The sequence below is a fragment of the Danio rerio genome, chromosome 12 (genome assembly GCF_052040795.2).
Source record: "Danio rerio strain M-AB ecotype USA chromosome 12, GRCz13ab, whole genome shotgun sequence".
NCBI lineage: Eukaryota > Metazoa > Chordata > Actinopteri > Cypriniformes > Danionidae > Danio > Danio rerio.
In genome coordinates this window covers 26,957,725-26,980,586 of record NC_141032.1, presented here as the reverse complement: position 1 = coordinate 26,980,586, position 22,862 = coordinate 26,957,725, and the positions used below count along the sequence as shown (strand labels likewise).

At 37.9% G+C, this 22,862-nt stretch overlaps 1 protein-coding gene across 51 annotated transcripts in view; it reads right to left on the bottom strand.

Annotated features, from left to right (window-relative positions):
* Positions 1 to 1,944: 1,944 nt before the first annotated feature.
* The window catches only part of nrxn1a (neurexin 1a), a 290,869-nt gene continuing 269,951 nt past the window's right edge, over positions 1,945 to 22,862 (bottom strand). For 26 of the 51 annotated variants that reach the window (XM_087275251.1, XM_087275253.1, XM_087275256.1 and 23 more), the window contains 2 exons: positions 9,452 to 9,524; positions 1,945 to 3,863 (listed from right to left, as the gene is read on the bottom strand). In XM_087275251.1, the coding sequence (XP_087131377.1) occupies positions 3,562 to 3,863; positions 9,452 to 9,524 (375 nt within the window). In that variant the 3' untranslated portion in view covers positions 1,945 to 3,561. 51 annotated transcript variants of the gene reach the window in all.

Genomic DNA, 22,862 nt, shown 5'->3' with positions numbered 1-22,862 from the left:
CAATGCGCGTATAGGAGCACTGTGCACACGTGATGCAGGTGCATTTTTCAGCAAAACATAGTTGAACTTTTCCGAATGCTGCAAGTGAGGAGATTGTAAATAAAAAAGGATGTCGCCAGAGTGGCTTTTTGGTTTCTTTTCTTGTGCATTTGTTTTTATTATAGGGACAATATAGTCATAGTCAACTTCACAATTTGCAATGTCCCATTATGTATTTGAATAATGATGGTTGGTTCCTTTGTAAACAAAACAAAATATGATAATCAAATGAGCTTTTAAGCAGAGTTTGAGGTTTACAGTATCATTATTATTCACACCTTACAGATCTACTTTAAAGTTTGCTTTGATTGTTCAGTATTTACGCTTTACCATTACAAACACTTTGTAACATTTTTATTTATCAAGTTTAAAACTCTCTTTAACAGTATTTTATTATAAAGAGATCAGAAATTTTGCCTAAATATTTTTGGTTTTGACTATTAAAACTATTTGCCTTTGGAATTTTGGTAAATTAAAATAAAGTGAGTAAATTCTAATATATCCACAGTAAATGTATTGTTAAAATATTCAATAATTATGGATATCAAATGATATGAAACAATGTCATGATGAATTTTTTTTTTGCAATATTTATATAGAGCTCTATTGTGAAATAAATGCACAGAGTTTACTGAAAGCACTTCTTTAAGCACTAAATCGCAATTAGTTAAAAAACGTGAGTTAAGTAATTTTTCATGACGTTATTTTTGCCTACTTCATGGAAATGAGAAACTTGTTCAAATCCATTTTTGGAACTGAAAACGTATGTGAAACTGTCTCCATATCTAGGTTTAATTAAATATATTTATAGACCCAGGTAATGAGAACCATTCATTAAACTAAATCTGCCACAGAAAAGAGTTTTTTTTTTTCCTTATGAAGCCACCATTTACAGAATGGTAATGAATGCCGAACTGCATACTTCATGTTCATAAGCCAGGTCGATTTTACTGAGTGAGAAAAACATCAAGTTGAGGACCACAGAAAACAGGGTGTTAAATTCAAGGCGCTATGTCACGAAATCAATCATATAGCACCTTCAAGGTGAAGCTCATGATGAATGATGTTAGTACAGAAAGACACGCAGACTTTTCATCCTGTCCTGAAAAACGAATGCAATAATTTAATAAACCTACAGTGAAAAGCGTTTTATTAACCCAGGGCTGCGTATAACAAATATCAAGTCTTTGAATGGCAGAATTTTGCCCATACATGTTTTTCCACGTTTCGGTTTTTTGGTGATGATTGTGATGACTAAATAGAAAAAACATCACAGGTTTTCTCAAGGCCAGCCGTGACAAACCTTCAGCCCAGCTGCCCCTCCCTCCCACACTCCCTCCGCAAAGTGTGTTGAAATGAGGCCTGATGAAAAGTCTATGGCGGGTGTGAATAATTCATGAATCATAAATTACAGCGCATGCCTCCCTGTAGGGGTAGTTATTTCACACCAGCTGTTCCGTAGCCTCCTCCTGTGCAGAAAATTAAAGAGGCGCTATCCTGAACCGTCCACCGCCCTGACCGAGTCTCAGCACTGTCCACCTCTGCCAGAGCTTTTATCATGACATCTTGTTCTCTGCGAAAGGAACAGAATGGTGTGTTTTCTTTGTCATGATAGATCGATGGCTTCATTCAATATCTGCGCACATCGTGATGGGTCCCTGGGAGATTTTGTGTGTGTGTGTGTGCTTGTGTAAATCATAAAGCAGCACTTTTTTGTTTTATTACCATGAAGTAAAGAACAAAATGATGCCGAGAAAGTCAGATGTCACACTGACATGGCGATTTTTAAGAGACTCAGCAAAGTTTTCTTTTATTGTAATGTGAAAACTCTGAGATTGATTGGTATTAAAGTTGAAACCACGTAGCATTCCCCTCAAATAAGAAGAAAAAGAACAAATGCATTCATAGGTCTTAATATTTTATTTATTCATTTGATTTTTCAAAACTATTTTTTTCATAATAAATCTTCACTTTGAGGTCATCAAAGAATTGTCACAATAAAAACAAAAGAAGGTATTATAGAAAAATTGTACACAAATAAAAAAACACACAAAAACAAAAAGCAACATTTTATTCAGAATGTCATATATTTTATACCTCTTGTACATTCCACACAGTACAAGATAGCAGAGAGAAGAATCTTTGCAAACACTTTGGAGGGGTTGTTTTCTCGATCTTTGTGCTTTTTTAGCTTTAATCCAATACTTCAGTTTTTTTTGGGAGGGCTGAATTCATTTGTTACCTTTTTGAGATTATGATATTGTCTCTCGGTAGACTCGGAGTCCTAAATACCATGCATAATTTGTTTGGTCACTAAGACAAGCAAGAGGATATTGCTTAAACAGTCCAAAATCGTATATGTTCCACATTTCGGTTGACTTTCCAAAACCTATACTCCATACTCTTTAATGTTGACACACCAAAGGAAAAAAATGAAATAAAACAGAGGAGGAGTATGTCAAAAAGAACAGATGCTGGAGATGCACATAAAGGAGGGAAAATCAAATCTGTATAGCTAATGGCAGAACTGTTCTATCGCTATAGCAACACATCGACATTTAGTTTTCTGTTTTTCGTTTTGTTTTCGCCTTGGTTTTTTCTAAAAAAAGAAAAAAAAGAAAAGGAAAATAAAGAAAAAAAAAAGGAATTTGAAGAGCAGGTATACTGTAGTTGGCATCATCTATATAACAGGCTATAAAACACCACTTCAGCCACAGTCCAGAGAGCACACAGATAGTCTTTGCACCGTATATAAACATGTAATAAGATACTTTACGTGCATGGAGTTTTTCCTCAATCTATTCCGAATGGCCCCGGTATTCCTCTTTTTCGTCATCAGCGTCGTCTGTCATTGTTTTGACGCATACAAACAGAAGAAAATCCAACAACCTTTACACTTGGTTTGATTTTTAAGGCCTCCACAATTCTCTTTGACACCAAGGGTTTTATCCACCGAATGGAAATCAGTTTGGATCCTTCAGGAAGAGCTGTCCTTTCTCGTCCAAACATCCGCGCAATACTGCCATCGGAAAAGGGAGTCAAATACTTTGGCTGATTTAACAATCATAGGTAGCATCTCAAGTTCCTTTTCCATCCGTTCCCATTGGTGAATGTTCGTTTGGATTGCTGCAGATGGTTTTTCTGGCTGTAGAGGGGAAAAAGTGTTCCGGCAACACATATACAGGCAACATAATATGAAATACACTTAATTCTAACCAGCGGCCTTGTCTCTCAGCGATCCACAACTGGTTGACTGTGTGGAGTCTTCTTGTGCTGTTCTGTTTCGTTTTGTACACACTTGCCAGCTTTAGTAAAGTTCTGGTGTGCTTGGTTATAAAGTATGTTTTCTTGTTGTTAGTAAGAGTATATTGTGTCTTAGCTCAAACTAAGACCCGTTGTGTCTTTTTCAATTTTTTTTCTCAATTACTATACACAGGTGGATCTCCCCTCCCCCTTCATGTGTGAGTTCGGAGCACAGGATCTGTGGGTGGGTTGTAAGAAGGGGGGAGAAAGTCTGTGAGATCAGACGTAGTACTCCTTGTCCTTGTTCTTTTTATCTTTTTTATTTTTGGGCACGCCGATGGGCTTTTCTTTGACGGCAGCTCCATTGGGCTGCGTGGCAGAATTACTAATGTAGTTACGACTCTCGTCCACGTGGTAAGACCCTTCGTCGCGGTTTCTGTATTTGTACATGGCGTAGAGCAGGATTAGGATGCAGAGTGCAGCGGCTGCAACGATGCCTACGACCATGCCCGTGGTGCTGCTGGACTCCCGAATCACCTCTGGGCTCGGGTAACCCTTGGCCTCGGGAAGTGGTGGGTGAGCTGTAGACAGGAAGGGAGAAAGAGAGAGCGTTTATTCAAGCCACAGAGATGATGGTTTACTTCTATTATTGCATTTAGTAGTCAGATCTTTTGTAATATACACTTGTCAATCAGGCTGCTCACTCAGGTAACTGAATCTGCCACTGCTATGTCACTCTTATCACACATAATTGCATTCTTTTTTGTTCTAAAGGCAAATGGCACCATCTTGTGTCCCAATTTTCAAATTGTAGTGGAAAGGAAATGAGCTGACTGCATTGACAGTAAAGTTCACAATGTATTTTCTAAATGTGTCTTCAAGATCTTTTGGATTTTTCATTTTTATTTTGCTTTAACTTTGTCAGTTGACAAGAAGATCGTATATTCACATTAAGTAAAAACAAAAGACTTCTCTGTAGTGACTTCTCAAATATGGGATGTCCAATCCTGGACCTGAATGGCCATTTTGGTTCACCTAGATCAAATCAATATCTTGAGACTCAAAGTTTTAAGTCATTCTGCAGCCATCGATAAACTGGTGTAGGATGTGGCCCTGCAGGACGTCTGGACACTGGATTTAAGATTCTTTTACACTGGCATTTTAGTTTGAAACAGTGTGCAATTCACAAAGATCACAGATAATGTGAAAGCCATCATACAGGAGTGCACTGGGCTAGAAACCCAGAGTCTACTACCTGTGGGAGTCTGGTTTCATCTGAATTGTGGCTCAATCAAAGTGAATGAGGACTGAGGACTGGGGACTGAGATGGCTGGCGTCTAGGTAAGCTTTTGCTAAATCACAGAGCAGTGAGTACAGAGGTGGTCAAGAGATCCTTCTACTGCAGTGGGACATTTGTCACCCTCATCCTGCAGTTATAGCAAAAAAACAAATACTAATTATATAGTGCGATAGGGACGGGAGTTTACATGGTTATAAAAAGGGCTGCACAACATTGGAAAAAACGGACATTGCAATATTTTAGTTCACTGATATAAAAGCAATTTCAGCAGATGACTTGAATAGCTTATAAAGAATTCATAATTTTAGATCAGTTGGAATGAATCTGTAGGGGAGTGTATATGCATTAAATATAATTTAAAATGACAAGCAAAGTTAAATACAACAGAGAAAGGATGCAAATAAACAACGATTTCTGGCAAGTCAATCAGTATTCAGAAGTAGCAATTAAATGAGCACTTTAGAATTATATTAATAATAATAACACTGTAATGTATTAATAGAGTAAATAATTATATGTACAAAATCTTTAATCTACAAACATTTAATTTATTGTGCCCAAATGGCTTAAATTTGCTTCGATTTCTTACTGTCAGGTCTTAAAAACACATGCAAATAATAAACTTTACGTTTAAAATATGAAATTACTCCACTCTGTTGTTAACTGTAATGTCTGGTCAACAATTATCCCAACTACACTATTGCAGACTCGCACATTACGATATCGGTGCTGAAACGATATATTGTGCAGCCCTAGTTATAACGGTAAATAATTGATATTACTTGTATAATTAGTAATAGTATCATTGCTATACACTTAAAAGGAATAAACTTGAACATATTTGAATATTCAATAATAACCAAATTATTAAAAGATGCATAAACTAATTTAAAAAAAGAAGATAAAAAAGAAATCGATACAAGCGGAGCTGCAAATCTTCTGATGAATGTGCTTTGGCCAAATAATAGCTTTTTGCGAGCAGACATCTGTGACATGTTTTTCGCTGTAGAGACTGTTTATGTGCTGGATCATATTCATCGTGCTGTTAGTGTGAGTAAACGTCTTTTTGTACAGTCTGTGTTTTGTCTGTTTCATCTCAACGCTGTTACTTTTAGTCTTTGGAAAACCAACATGCTGCCACACCTCTGATTTAAATCAGGATGGGGCCTCTTCAATGTTCACACCTCTCCCCGTACTAGAAACCGTTTGCTACCACTTGCGATGAGCATGATGGTGTACATGTAAACGGTAACAGCACAACACAGCGCCCACTTCTGTTCAAAACATCTATTATAATTCGTTCAACATTTTTACTGATTTGAATCATCTGTAGTGAAACTAGAACAAGGCTGCAGGTGCACCAGGAATAAAAGCACTGATATTGCAACTAATGGGCCCAGCCTTCTTATGGCGAGTTCAAACGGCATGTTTTAGCCCCGATTTTGACTTGCCCACAGGTTTGACGAAATCGTAGACAAATGCCTGTAATCACATTCAAATCGGCGCTTGTTCACATGAGTAACAATCACACAGTTTAAACTATCAAAGATACAATCTGAGAGTATCGCAAATGAGTCGTCGATGCCTGTGACAGATTTGGCATGCTAAACATCTGGACCTGAATCGGTGATTCAAAACCATGCCCTGTGAAATGTGTTCTGATTGGAAATAACACTGGAGATCACCTAACGCCAATGAGAAAGCTGCATCAAATATGAAGGCCAGCGGGAGATTGGGGGACAAACTAAAAGTTTTTCTTTTCAGTCTATTTGGACCCAAGAAATGGAGGAAAAACTAGTGGAAATTTGGCAGGAGAACTTGAGTCTGCTTGACGTGTCATCTAAGTAATGCCGCAACTGGGTCGAAAAAGCAAAATAAGTACAATTTCTGCCGCACCAAAGGCCTATTTTTAATTAAGTAGTTTATAACAAGATATACTACGTGACCTCGCATTGTTTCCATGTTGTGAGAGACGTAGTTTGTGGATCGAGACAAAGTTGGTAATTCTATTTTATGTAGTGTGAAAACCCCTGTTGTCGATCAATCTTGCAGTGTAAACAATGCAGCGACGAAACGCTACCTCAGATAGCCATGCAGTGTAAAAACATCTGCGATGCGACTACTTTGAAAATCGTGCGGTCTGAACTTTGCATTAACCCGCTCAAACCACCCACTTTCTTTAGATTAGCCTCCATGCAGACAGCAACCAGTAGATAGAGCCAAGTCCACAAACCTAAAATTGTATTTGCATTCATTTACTTTATTTGACAAGCTGTCATTTAAATCGGTTCACGAAGTGGGGTTTATTACTCTGTAATATTAACAATATAGCTGACTCGGCATTAATCACTCTTTTGAAAGTCATACTCATTTGGGATAATTAGTTGGATGTTTTGCGAAAGTTTATTTATTAATGTTGACTAAAGCAGTGTCAACTCTGCAGTTTCTTTCACGACCTTAATAATATTATTCAGTTCTGAGCTGACAAAAAATCCAAAGGAAAGAAATTAAACTAGAAAGAGCTCGAAAGAAACCTGAAAAATCAATATTTCTTTGCCAAATTGATTCCTCTCCTGACGAGATTAGATATCCCACTGAGAAACTGCTTCACAGCACCGTATATTCACTCCAGTAAACAGGATATAAACCACAATAATGACACTCAGCCTTGCGATATATGCATGTACCGCTGCTCAACAGACAAACTTGTAAGCTTGTGCTAACACACTTTGCCTTCGTCACAAAACGCATCTGGTTGATGCAGATAGAGCGATCAGAATGGATATGTCACACATTTTCCATGAGCTGTGACCAGTGAGTGAACCTTGCACGCTGGCTATTTATTCCTGGCAGAGAGAGCGGTGCGGTGAGTGGAATAGTGTGGTATAGTTTGTTCTGATTAATGTCTCTTGAAGAGAAGACAGTAACTGTGAGACAGTGCGGCTGCAGGCTGAGTGTAAACGTTCGGCAAAACAACACCTGTGACAAAGCCGTTTACAGCTTAGACCCGATTCACTGCAACCCGCAGGTGCAGGAAATGAGATGATGACAAAGTACAGCAGGGAATTATGGATGGCGACCTCTGCTCAAACATCTGTTTTTAGAAATGGAGTGTGGAAGGAGGACACTTTGAGGATCCGTAACATCGTTTATCAGAGACCTTTCAGCTTCGGTCAACATTTTGTGTTTCTGTGCTTATTAGAAAGATTGCTGCATGGTTTGTCATGGATTTGCTTTCCTTGCCCTACACATATATGACTGCTGCATGAGCCATTAGCGCCTGTAACTAAGCCAGCTAAAGTAATCCAGATTGGGTTAACCTTTGCGCTTCATTTTTCTTGTCGAAAATGGTTTGTGCAGTTGACTGCGTAGCCAAGATGCGCCTGCTGTGTGGAGAAATGGGAAAAGCAGTATGCGCTACGCTAGCATGCTTGTTGGCCTTTTCTGAAAGTACACCATACCTGTCAACCCTTTTTCCTGGGACTCTCCTGTATTTTACAGTTCTATCTCGCTATAATCCCGTAAAGGTATTTTCTCGTATTTCTCCTGTATTTTCAGTCTTTCTCTGAAGGGTGGCAAGAAACATTAAAGAGCTGAGCCTCCCTATACGCAACCCATACCACCGAACCACCAGGGGCCACCCCTTGCTCTAAAATGTGAGTCTGTTCTTTGCTTTCGCTTTGTTTTATCAAATATAAAACAGCGCGATTCCCCTTTCTTTTCATTACAGGGTTATGGGGGGCAAGAATCCCTTATTATGGTGGGCATTTCCCTTATTTTCACATCCCAATGTTGACAAGTATAAAGTACACCTCAACAAAATTTGCTTGGTTTTGCTCTTTAGCCAACACAAAATTAAAGAATAGGCATCCATGAGTACAAGGATGGAAAAATACAGACTTTTGGATATGTAATTGAATGGATAAATCAGGGACAATTTCAAAGATACCGATGACAGGTTTAAGTGTAATGACCTATTTAAAAACTAATCTAAGCAGTGAGCTCCCTCTGTGGCGAAAAGAAAATTAAAATACTATATTTACAGCACATAAACAGGGTAAAGGATTTAATGTGGTTTAATGAGATATTAATGCCTGTTTAAAGAGGCAAAGTCAGATTACAAAAACTTATATAAACTCAGCACACACTACGATCACTTTGATAAATGAGCACAATCAACAGTTCAGCTCAGGTAACAGCGCATTGTAATAACAAAACCATAAAAGCTTTTTAAAGTTAATCCGAGTTCCTGTTCAAACTAGCTGCGATGAGTACTGTACGCCACTTCATTTTGTCAGTCCTCGTATACTCTTCCTACACCATAGTGCCGCATTATTAAACATCAAACATGGATAAGCCTAGGAGAGGTTGTTTTTGGAAGCTGAGAAACATCGGATATGACAAATCCCTCAAGATCCACGAGGAACACTATAAAATGGATGCTGCCTGAAGAAGCATCATGGAAGTGCTGAAAACACAAGATGTGTTCTAGGTTTTACGCTCTTCAGCTAAGCCACGCTGTTCTGACTGGCTGGGGTGTTGTGTTGAATTTTAAGCATTCTCTGTGGGCAGGAAAATTACTTGTCACTGAAATCTCGTTGCGCATGACATGGTGGAAACATTATTTCTCGGATTGTTTTCATTTTTCTGGTGCGCTGTGTTCTCTTCAGAATGATGATGCCATTTGGTGTTTTAAACTATTTGTTCACATGAAAAACGATCTGCTGATTCTTACCTCAAACTACAGTGATCAGACATAAATTTCCTTTCTTTTAACTTTTTCATGCACTGGTTTCAAAAAGAACGATGAGAAAACAGAACACACATGGACAGTAATAATATAAAAGAAAGATGACTAACCTAACCCACCTGAACTTGGGTCGCAAGGGTCAATGTCCTCATCATCGCTGGGGCATTCTGCAGACGCTACGAGAAGATCGTCCTGTACCAGAGAGACAGAAGAGATGAAGGGTTAGTCAAAAACACATTGTGGCATCATTACAGTTTTATAGGGCTGCTGTGTCATCTAAGGCCTCACGCTGTGAGAGACGAGGAAATGTCCTTTCCACTGCCACTCTGACAGGTCCTCTGAGCTTTGACTCACAGATGTGATCAAAGTTGTCCTGACCGTCAAAGGTCACAACTTTTCCACAAAAATGAACCTTTCGGTGGATTATAACACGCCAAATCGCCTTAGAGTACAGTCTAGAGAGTTCCACATCAAGGCAGTTGAAAATATCGATCAGAACAGCACAAACACGTACATAAAGACTTCCGAAATCCCCTGACGAATACTATTTTGCCGGCAGTTGTTTTATAAAGACAGCCATGCAGGAACATGTGGAGTAAGGAGCATCAATTCCCCTCACATCCTTCCGTCCCGCTGGAAAACAATCTCATCAAATGTGCTTTCTAATCTGACATAAAACCATAGGAAGCAAATCTACACACAAGCCCTATCAATGACAGCACACAGCGCCAAGATGCGCGCAACAACACATACTGAAGGAAATCTTGCCTCTGTTCCAGTGATGGTTCCGAAGGGAAAGAAAGCCATGTTGAGATTTCACGGTTTGAATTCCAAAGATGCTATCCGACTGTGGTTTAATAGCTCAGAACGTCTCTCCGTGCAGGAATTCTCCATCAACTATGCAAAAAGGCAGCGAGCTCGATGTTCCTCTCAGCACCACGGAAGAAAATTCCATCTGACGACGTCGCTTTGGTGGCATCCATTTAGTGCGAGTCTTCACACTTCTCTCTCTCTCTCTCTGCAATTAGCCAGAGTGTGTATACATTTGCCAGCTGGCCAAACGTGTACATGCATGTGTGTTTGTCCCAACAGAAATGCAGGGCTGGGTGAGTGAGTGTGTGCGTGCACGCAGGGAGGGAAGACATCGATTTGTCTCTGAGCTCACACAGTCTGCCCACAGGCTGCGGGGCAATGCCCACGCCAATCAGGACCTTTCACCATCATCACAGCCACGCAGACCACACTGAACAAGGAAAGAGAGAGAGAGGTAGAAGAAAGGGAAAGTGGGAGGGTATCCTGCACAGTTGTTTCAAAGTGCTTGCCACAATCACATGGTTGCCATTTTCCTTGCAGCAATATCTGTTCAACTCCCAGCTCTCAAACACCCTGCAAGTAGGTCAGTGCGGGTGAATAATTTAGATCCCTGACGTTACAGAGCTGGTTTGTGTGCTGCTGCCGCTGGAAAGCTGGGAGACATGGAGGTAATGTGTTGCAGCAGGAGTGCACAACACAACCCTTGCTAAAGGCCGGCAGCGGCATCTGTCTGCTCAACTCTAGAGAGAGAAGGAATAATAACAAGGAGATCCTGGAAGACATGGGCCGCTGGGTAAAGTAATCCATGCTGCTTCATCTCGCATTCTGTAAGCTGACAGGTAATGTATAAAATGTCACAACTATCATGGACATTGAGATTAGCAGTCCACCAAAATGTGATAAAAAGCACGGGGGACAGGTACACTTGCTTAATAATGCAAAGGATTACGCTTAATGTTCCTTCTCTTTCACATGGCCGCTGAGAGAAGAGGGATGCAGGAACAGTGGCGAAAGATCTGGAGAAGAAACTAAGCTTGTCCATTCAAACCCCAAATGTGGAGATACATGAACTAACACTACAATCATTCCAATTTATATGAAATTGTTGGTATTACAGATAAAATGTCAACCATTCAAAAGTTTGGGGATTTTTTTTTTAAAGAAAAAACACCATATCATCCAAACATAAGCACAGTCTATTTGACCGTAGGGTGTTGTGGGGATTCGTAAAATGCAATTGGTGACCTTGTTTATTTGAATCAATTGTTTTATCTCACTTAGTGGGTCAAAGTGAATGATCCACTAAAGTCACATCTGGGATGATTGACAACATCCCTCACAGTAGCCTAGTATTTTTTTTTTATCTATTTTTAAAAATTACAGCATCTGTGTAGGCTTGTCGATATAATGACTTATTGCACGATATATGAAAATGAGGTTGGTTAATTTTGGAGGTGCGACATATTGTCTATTATATATGAAGAAATTTAAGATGATGATGATTATGCCACATAATATAACAAGCTAAGTTTTTTTGTCAAAGGCGCTGCATTCTGCTTTATGTGGAAGGTAGGGCTTATGCTGCATCTCCACGCACAGACTCAGACAGAATGCAAGAGACAGTGGATAGTGGATGTGAAGAAGACAAGACGCGAACCCACTGATTCGTGTTTAGGAGCTACAGTCAGTTAGGATAAACAAGTTGCGATGGACTTGGTTTCTAAGTCACAGTCTTCAGCTCCGATGTGGGAACAATGAAAAAGGAGAGCCCGTTAATGTGAACAAGCCGATATGTCGAATTTGTTTCAGAACAGTGGCAATAAATAAAGGCAACACAAATAACCTTAAATCACACCTAAAACATAACCACCCTACCCATTTTTTTAACATGGGAACAACAACTGTAGTTGGTACTGGAGAGGGGTCTTCCAGACAGTTAACTGTAATGGATGTGCCAGTTTTACCTGGCAGTGCAAATATAAACATGTCAGCACAAAATGGCGCACACTCACAGACAGGTACCATTAGTTAGCTAAAAAGATGCAGCTGTTAAACACACTCGAAAAACCAGCATAAAAATTGGTGCAACCCTTTAATAAACAGTCCTGTCTCGGAATCTACCTGATTGTTTAAAAAAGGTGCCTGAGATGCTTTAAAAGGCACTTTTTTGTTTACATCTACTGTTTATTATAATTATTTGTTTTTTTAAGATATTTTTTTCATGTTTCAATTTCAGACATTTAAATATTCTTAAAATAAAATGTTCTTTGAAACAGTGTACCTGAATTATTACACAATTATGTTGTAAAAATTTATTATTTTTTATTAGGTAATAGATATACAGATATAAGTTATAAAGTGGCAATAATATCATTTATCGCAATCAATTTGGGTGCAATATATTGCCCAGCAAAAAAATAGATATCGTGATAGCCCTACATCTCTGACATTGACCAAGCATTTCTGCAGGAGGTGAGACAATAGTACTGATGCTGGTTAGGGAGGGGCAAACTTGGTCCTGGAGAGCTGATGTCCTGCAGAGTTTTGCTCCAACATGAATCAAACACACCTGAACATGCTAATCATTGGCTTCAAGATTACTAGAAAACTATAGAATGTATGTTTGATTTGGGTTGGATCTAAACTCCGCAGGACACCCGCCCTCCAGGACCAAGTTTGCCCATACCTAGAATTATATATAGAGGAAAGATTCACAAAGCTACAGCGACTCTGATGTTTTTCTGTGGACAAGAAATCAGTACAAAACACTGCTTTAATAGCCATTGCTTATTTATGCTCATATTCCTGTAAGTCTGTCTGCAGATTCACCATTTTGACATCTTGCACTATATTAAAGATGGTAAATGATAGTTCTGAAGCCTGTTGCTGAAAAAAAACTCGTAATTTAATCTTTCAAGCTCTGTTGCATGGATGTGCTATTTAACTTAAACTGTTTATTAACAACTGAAGTTAAAGGTTAAAACTTAAAGTGGTGATAAGGACTTCAAATATTCTGAGGTCTTTAAAATTGCTTAAGGTATTGGAATTACCTTTAGGATTCCAGCAGATACCCTGTACAAAGCTTAAATATTTTAACTGTAGCAAATTTCCAATCATTCTTTTAGTGATCTTTATAAATACACATTTTCCTATTATGCATATGAATTGACTTGTCTGTTCTTTGCCTTGTTCAAATTGAGTTGTTTTAATATTATTTCTAAATAATACATCATTGAAAAACCAGATTAGAGCTGGCAATTACATTCACAAAAATCAAAAATGGCCAAGGCATGTTTTCGAATTAGATTCAGATTTTTACTCATTAGATGAAACTAACAATATAAAAAACGAATATAATTGTAGAGGAGAAAAGAATCTGCTAAATGACTAGATGTCATTGCGATTCGCGACTTTATATGAAGATGCTCCACCCAAACCATTGTTAGGATCTCTATCTGTTTTCAGCTCAGACAGCTGAACGCCAGAAACCAACCGTTCTCTCCCTTTCCTCTTTTGGAAACACTGCCCCTCAGCAAAGTGTCAAACTCAACTCTAAGTCCTCAGATGTGGCGTTACACAAGCGCTTGAGCATGAGGCTGTTTTCTGCAGAAAAGTCACGTATGACTAAGACCGAGCCTTCAGCATCCATCTGCCTGAGCTCGCCGTTCTCCTCCATCCACTGCCCACTCAACAGCTGTGCTGAGGCGGATGAGGGGGACAGCAGCGGCCTACATTAAATGACTGTCCGTTTTCCTCCTGTGCAACATGTTAGAGACGGTGGGTGTGCCATAAGAGCATCATTTGCACACAGACACCACATGCACAGTATTAGACTCCCTGTTTTGTTTGTGCTTAATTACTGCCCTGCCAACAGGCACAATAAGGGATGTGACACGGCGCCCGAGGGAGGGAAAGAAGACGTCGCTCAGTTCACCTGCGAACACAGAAGGGGAAGCAGCTGTGCCCTAATGAGGAAGGAGGTACCTCAACACTCACACACACAAGCTCCACCTCCATTTAGCCCTCTACAATTACCTCGCAGCTGCCAGACTGATCTATAGAGACACAGATTAAAGTAGGACCTGTACATGGCCTGAATAAGAAAGGAAAGAGACATGGCTGGATCTGTCCCACTGACCTCTCCAACTCTAAACCGTATTACTTTGCTTATGCAGGACCTCTTTACACCTGCTATCATTTATTCACCCTTTCGTTTCAGTTTGTTTCATCTGTTGGACACAATTTAAGATACCTATGAGGAGTGCTGGAAACAAGCAATTGACTTCCATTGTATTTTTTGTACCCATTACAGTAATTCTTTATCTCTATTGTCAATGGTTACTAGTTTCCAGCATTCAAAATATTGTTCTTGTTCAATAGAAAAGGAAACTACGAGCTTAAAACCATTTGAGGGTGAGTAAATTAGAATTTCTGGGTGAACTATGGACCCTTTTCACATTTCCCCGTCTCTCAGTAGAGGAAGTCATCATACTGTAGTTGGGTAAGATTGGACCGTAGTGGAAAATTACAACACTCTTTTTTTTTTTTGCAGTCCTATTTGCTAAAATAATATCAGAAAAACTCTACAATGGTGTTGTCAAGCCTTTCAGATAAAGAGCTTGGGATTAATGCCTTTTATCTGTTTATTATTGTTCTATACATTGTAGACACAGCCTTATTCAGTTCAAAGTATAAAACAGACTTCGATATTTTAAAACAAAGCTTAGTAAATTCTGTCCCTCTGTTTCCTCCACATGCAACAAGTGTAAAAGCAGATTTATACTTCTGTGTTAAGCGCATGTTTATGGTCTGGCACAGCCTTCGCACAGTCGGATAGCCCTTACCGTGGCTGATGTGCACCACTCAAAAAATGTAACTACATGTGCTAGCTCTGTGATTAGCTGGCTTGGTAGCTGTGACAAGTGTGTGAGGTGCTGAGAGCCACATACCCGATGCAGTGAGTGTTTACAAGTGTTGAGTCCCGTGAAGGAGGTTGCAGAAGTAAGTAAGTCTACATTAAGGTAACGTTCAGAGACAATCAAAACACATGCAAAGAAACTCGATACAGAGAAGCATAACATAACACTTCCGAAACACTAGCTGTCAGTAGATTATTGCAGAGGAGCACAAACAGCACAAAGTATAAATGAACGGCTACGTGCAAGGCATGCGCCATGGAGCACGGTGATAGTTTAATGAAGAAGTATCTGCCGAGGGTATCTTTTTTAGCCCTGTATTCAAATTCAGTTTTTGCTTAGAAATATTTCAGTTCTAAAGTTTCTGATTGTGTTTAACTCCCTGACCCAATGACAGCATTTTTTGGTTGGTCAGATTTCTTGAGACTCTTAACTGAAATATGGGTTTACCTGTTCAGTATGGCATGATCATAGCTAGTAAAGTTATCCTTTGTTTCATGAAAAAAATGTTAGACCTTCTTTTTCTGATTGGCTTCTTGGACTTACCTCTACTTTACATTTGGAAAGAATTAGATATGCCGCCTCTGGGAAATTAAAATTTGATAAAATATGGGATCTTCTGTAGTCTTATAATTTTTTTTATAAACAACATAAAGACTAATAATGATTAATTTCTGAAGAGTTGTAATTTTTTTCTCTCTCTTTACATCCATTGCTGTATCTGTATGTCTTGTATGTTGGCATTTTCCTTTGTTTCATGCTTTATTTTACATTCTGCACAGATTATTGTTACATCATGGGTTAGTGTGGAATGAAATTGAGTGAGACTGATAACAACAGTAAGAAGAAAGAACATCAAATTTAGTGTCCTGCCCCTGAGACGCTGCATCAGAAACCCCTCGCACAAGTGGTAGTTCGTTTTTTTTTTTTTTTTTTTGTAATTTGATGCAAAGATAATTTTATACATACATGAAAACATATTCTAACATAAACATATCATGCATGGTGATGACTGTTAGTCTTGTGAAAAGGGCCAATTGTCCAAAACAGTCACTAGTAGGCAATGCTTTAATACAGGTGTAAATAGAGACTCTTTACTCTCGTCCATTTTCAATCACTTCTAGAGGCAAGAATTTACTTTTTTTTGTAGTGTAAATATACAGTATGCGGTCTAATACATTGTGACAATTTCAATCAGTTAAAATGATGCATCAACTGCTTAACATAATCAATAAAACACTAGTCACATGCTCCTAAAATATATCAAGATATTCAGTGATTTAATGCCTCATGATTTTTTTTGCTCATATTTATATTGAATAATACAAGTAACAAAATGCATCACAAAAATGCTGTGATGCATTTAGAGTAAGATGTTTAGTTGTGTTTTGTTTTATGAGCTACTAATAATGGTTCTTTACACATTGTTTTAACATCTATTTGCTTTCAAACTTGCTTGCATATGAAGAGTTTGTGTGTATATATATGTATATATATTTTTTTCTCCTACCTATTGTCATTTTCTGCAAATACATGCTGTAAATGATGTTATCTTAATTTGAGGAAATTTTCAGTAGCTTGTAAAACAAGACAATAAACAATTTGCACAACATGTACCCATTAATGCCAATTCTTATTTTTCTCTGCAGCTTGATATATTTGTTTATCTCCGCATAAATATGGATATTTATTCCTGTTTTTGTAAATATATATTATATATTATATTCCAGTCGCCTGATAAGTCATCCTATTTTCTACTATTATTTGGCTTTTGCTCTAATTTGGGATATAAAAATACAGACTCTCAAGATCTGTCACATAAAATGGTTTCCCTCAATCTAATATATCACATTTCTCAAATCCTTGTTCTATAATAATAATATACACTCAAAACCAAACAAACAATATCAATTTTACAGCCGATCTGAGATGGCGAGGCTCAGCCACTCACATTCACCTCTATCTCTCCATCTCTATTTCTTTCAGTCATGAAGATGCTCGTATTCCACCACGAATACGAATATCTCAAAACAGTGCACCGTCTGTTGTTGTTGCCATGGTGACATGAAGATTCAGCCTGTTCAAAATGATAGGAAATAAAAACCGAATCGCCTCGGTGGCTCAGCTGGGACCTGCAAAGCAAACCATTGATTTCTCACTAGCTGTTTTTCTTATTTTTCCCCCCTATATTCCTTTTCCTTCAGCCAGAGTGAGAGAAATAAAGAGCGAGAGAAAGCACAAGTACATCAAAGTCTGCCAGCTAACTTAGGAGCCTGCTAATGAAGTGTGAATATTCATAGAGATGTCCTGGTGCTAAATGCAGGCTCACTTTTGTGTGGAGCTGTGTTTAAAATACCAAGAGCTCATACAATGAATAAAAAATGGCCACTGATGCACTGCAGTATTCTTTAACAAGAACAGAGGAAAGAAAAAAATACCACAGGAAACACAATGGAGATTTGCCTGCTAGTACATGGCTAGCATGCACAGAAAAATATAGAGCTGGCCCACAGGGCCTCCACTTGCACTCACTGACATCATGTGCGGATACAACATTGTGAAAAAAAGAGAAAACAATGTAAGTGCAGGCTGAATTTTTCATTTCATTTTCTCTTTCTGTACTAAGAAGACTAATAGAGAACAAAATCCTTCATAGACGTGAAATTCAGCCAAGAAAGATTCTCATTTAGGTATTTGACTGTCATCACATTTTAAAAGCTTTACTTATAATTAGTAAGCTATAATATCTCATTTATAATCTTTATAGTCGTGAATAAAAGTGTTGGATAATAACAAATAAAAAGCAGTTATTTTGATCCTTTAAGCACGTTTGTTAAAGCTTTTGGCTGATTATTATTCTGGTTTATAACCACTAACATGTTACGGTTCAAATTCAGATTAATGAAATCAAATCATTTTTTTTCGTCTAGTGGGGCAACTTCTTACACTTAAAAAATATTGCAAATAGTAAAGTTAAAATTGACACAATTCACTATTTAAAAACCCTAAACTAAAAGGATTTTAATTATCCAAATAAATATTTAAAAAATGTTCTGTTCTCCCAAAAAAAAAAAAAAAAAAAAAAAACAGGCAAATGGATAAGGACTGACAGTAAAAGTTCCCAAAGTACTTTTGACTCACTCTGAGAAGACATGTGAGTCACAAGTAGCCATTACAAGCAACTCCCAGGGGTCATCCAAGTGGGCATAAATAAATCTGATCATACACGCTGCCCACAGAGAGTACACGCCATTACAGACTGAAGCGGCAAACCACAGACATCCCATAACACAGCACACACTTGTTCACAGCACACCGAGTTAAACTTTACTTGAGACAGTTCTTGATCTTCAAACACTTTTAATTGGGGGGGAAAAAAAGCAAATCAGAAAAAGATGACATGTCGTAGGGCATTTGAAACCACTGTAGGAAGCATCTAGTTAAGGAGAATCTGGCATGCCACAAATTACTCTGGAAATGCAAACTAGATAAAACAGATGTGGACGTCGGCAACAATGGATGCCGATCTCACAAAAGCATCGCAACTTTTCTTTCTTTTCCCAGAACTCCCTCCCTGCTGCCCCAATTCTCTCTTCTTCTTTCTCTCTGTCTCTCTCTCTCTTCTCGCTCGCTCTACGTGCAGAGCGCTGCAGACAAATGGTGCATGCCTCTTTCGCTGCATGGATATGACAACATCAAAGACTCTGCATGCGATGATGGCTGGATGGAGAAGGACCGTGAGAAAGAGAGACTACCTGGGATGAGGAACAATGCCACCTCGCATCCATGATGGCAGCCTGGCTACACTGTCTGCTTTCTGTTTAGGTGAGAGTTTGTCCTCTCTCCCTCTCTGATCTCCCCGTCCCTGCTCCTAGAGCAATAAAAAAAATAAAATAAAAAAAGCCCCACACCAGTAAAATAAAGTCCGCTCTGTCAGATCAAAAGTGATGACTGGAGAAGTCCTACTTTGGTAAGCAGATAGGGATGATAAATTGTCTCTGCATCAGGAGAGACTATGAGTGCCTTCTACAGACTAGGAGAGAGAGAGAGAGGGAGGGAAGGCGTAAGCAAGGGAGAAGAGAAAACGAGAAAGATACACACCGAGAGAGGCGGGAGAGAGGGAAAATACGGTATGACTGCAAGCCGATCACCTGACTCCTTTCAGCCAATCGCAACTCCGCTTGAGGTTGCTAAGGGTTTGCTCAGTTGGAGACATTTTATTATAGCATTTTTTTTTTTTTTTTTTTTAGAAAGAGATTGATGTGTGGATGTGGAAAAAAAGGGGGGCTTGCACACCTTCTGCCCTGCCATGAAACTCCATAGAGAGACAACCCACAATCTAACATCAAACACGCATGCACAGTCTCAGAATACATCTCAGAATGGGAATGTTACACAACGGATAGCAAAGGCTCCACGTTTTCATCTCCACCGGCCCTCTTGCGCCTCTTGAGACCTTGGGTTATTCTGCTCCATCTTAATGCCTCCGCCAGCCAAACTAACCAGCGTGAACACTCGTTTAACTCGTATTTAAATGCAAGCTTTGGGCATGTACACGCTTGCCCAGAAAGGAGGGGTAGGACAGATAAAGAGAGATACGCGGTAGGCACCGTTTTTCACACAGTGGTCATTCTCACGTGACTGGATTCGTCCCCCGCATGGGCAGAATCTCCACCAAATGAAGCCATACATTATAAATGTGACAGAATGAATAAAAAGGGAACAAAAACGTACCAAGGTCTTGTTGGCGACGCAAATTCGAGACTTGAGATGATGGGTCAAAACACAAATATCTGCTTTCATTCACGAGCCACAGTGAATTAACCAGGTCTTCATTACCCTAAAGCAAACAGATTAATAATCATTTGTAATATCTACCACCTCCAGGGAGAGAGCGAGAGAGAGAGGAAAACAGCAAGCCAGGAAAAGTAGCTGAGCAGCAGTCCATTTTATTACTCTCTTTGTGCCAGCTCAAACAATCTTATTGATTGACTGATTTAGGCGGTCAGTGTAAATGAGCACTGGGACAACAGTGCACGCAGGGCAAGTCACAGGATCCATTAATTGGACATAAGTGGAAAAAAAAAAAAAGTCAGATGAATCTGGACCAAATCTGTGTGTGCTGAACACTACTGCCCTCATGATGCAACACAATGAAACGAGTTGGTACCTCATTAAAAGTACACGTGAAGCTTGTTGCAGGACTGTTGTATTTTGGGAATTGTGACACACGGATCACACACACATAGGCACCTCAAATTGAGGTCATACTACAGTGTTTAATTATAGCTACTAACTGAATACTACATATTTAAATAAATCTGGAAATTTGAAATTAGTCAACATTGTGAATTTTATTTGGACAAAGGTTTAACAGAGTAATTTCGGGGTCATTTATTTATTTTTAATTAATTTAAAATGTTCAAATATATATATATATATATATATATATATATATATATATATATATATATATATATATATATATATATATATATATTCAGAATTATTAAACCTCTTTTGATTTTTTTTTTCTTTTTTAAATATTTCCCAAATGATGTTTAACAGAGCAAGGAAATTTTCACTTTATGTCTGATAATATATTTTCTCCTAGAGAAAGTTTTATTTGCTTTATTTTGACTAGAATAAAAGCAGTTTTTAATTTTTTAAAAACTATTTTAAGGTCAAAAATGATCAGCCCCTTTAAGCTATAATTTTTCAAGTATACAGAACAAACCATCATTTTAGAATAACTTGCCTAATTACCCTAACCTGCCTGGTTAACCTAATTAACCTAGTTAAGCCTTTAAATATCACTTTAAGCTGTAAAGAAGTGTCTTGAAAAATATCTATTAAAATATTATGTACTGTCATCATTGCAAAGATAAAATAAAACAGTTATTATAAATTAGTTATTAAAACTTTTATGATTAGAAATGTGTTAAAAAAAATCTGCTCTCCATTAAACAGAAAAGAGGGAATAAATAAAGGGGGGGCTAATAATTCAGAGGGGTTAGTAATTACGATTGCAACTGTAGCTACTCACTGAATACATGTATAAAAAAACTGAAAATTGAAAAGGTTTAATAGACTAATTTTGGGGTCATTTATTTATTTTTAATCAATTTAAAATGTTCCAATAAATCAAGTGAAAACTCATTACTGTGTATTGATATACAGCTATATGGCAAAAATTGAAATACCTCCTTAAAATTTCACTGGATTTACTAGCTATGCATTTAACAATGTAAATATATAAAAGTAAACATTACTTCTTTCCTATCTATTTATCAATCCATTAAATTTATACATAATTTTTTGCATAAAATTATAAATGGCCAAATTATGCGGTTACATTTTTTGTGTCTTAAAATCAGAGCCAATGTTGTTCTACCAATTGCTCTGAATTTTTCCCAAATCTGTTTAAAGCAATGATCTCAAAGTCAATTCCTGGAGGGCCACAGGTCTGCATAGTTTAGCTCCAACCACCTCCAGCTCACGCCTGCTTAATAGTCTCTATAGCCTTGAACACCTTTATTAGTTGGATCAGCTGTGTTTGATTAGGGTTGGAGCACAACTGTGCAGAGTTTCGGCCCTCCTGGAGTTGACTTTGAGAACTATGGTTTAAAGGCATGTGGGGAAAAATTCTGTGCTCATTAAGTGAAATACAGTATCTGAATTTGGCAACAATCACTGTATAGTAAAAATGATAATTGCTATAGTGAAATTTTATGTGAAATATTTCATTCATACATGTAAAACTTGTTATATATATTATTAGATAAATAATTTCATATTACTTACATTTTTAAGTTCTAGATTTAGATTTTCTTTATTTTTAACAAAACTCTTAAAGATTGAGATCCATGCATTTTTCTGTTAAAATACATTTTCCACTATATTAGCCTAAATATTCATGTTTTACTTGTACATTAAATCATTAAGACATATCTAACTGTTTATTTGAATAAATGTGTCATAAAAACTTGTAATTAAAGCCATTACGTATATTATAATATTTCAACCATAAATTACAAAACTATTTAAAAAATCTGTAGAATAAATATATTCATTCATTTTCTTGTCGGCTTAATCCCTTTATTAATCCCGGGTCGCCACAGCGGAATGAACCGCCAACTTATCCAGCAGGTTTTTATGCAGCGGATGCCCTTCCAGCCGCAACCCATCTCTGGGAAACATCCATACACACATACACACACACGCATACCATACGGACAATTTAGCCTACCCAATTTACCTATACATCATGTCTTTGGACTGTGGGGGAAACGAAGGCAGGGAGAACAAGCAAACTCCACACAGAAACGCCAACTGAGCCGAGGTTCGAACCAGCGACCTTCTTGCTGTGAGGCAACAGCAGTACCTACTGCGCCACTGTTACGTTAATATAAATAAATATATTACATTATATAATAAATAAGTACAAATTTTTTATTTTAAATGCAATTTTCCATATGAGCCATTTATAATTCAATTCCCCACTGTTAAATAAATAAATACATGAATAAATTAATTCTTTTTAAAATCATATATATTTTGTTTTTTTTAATCTCTTCGCTGTACAATTATATTTCTTCTCTGCTGTAGAAAGTTTGCTTTCTTCTTAAATAATTACATTTTGTAGATTACCAACATTCGGCAGACATTTCCAACAACTTCAATGCCTATCACACACGTATCATTCACATTCACGTTCATCATTTCCACTTATGAAGCTAAAACAAACCAAATTCACACACATTTTTCTCAGACAATTTCCATATATTTTCCCAGTGTGAAA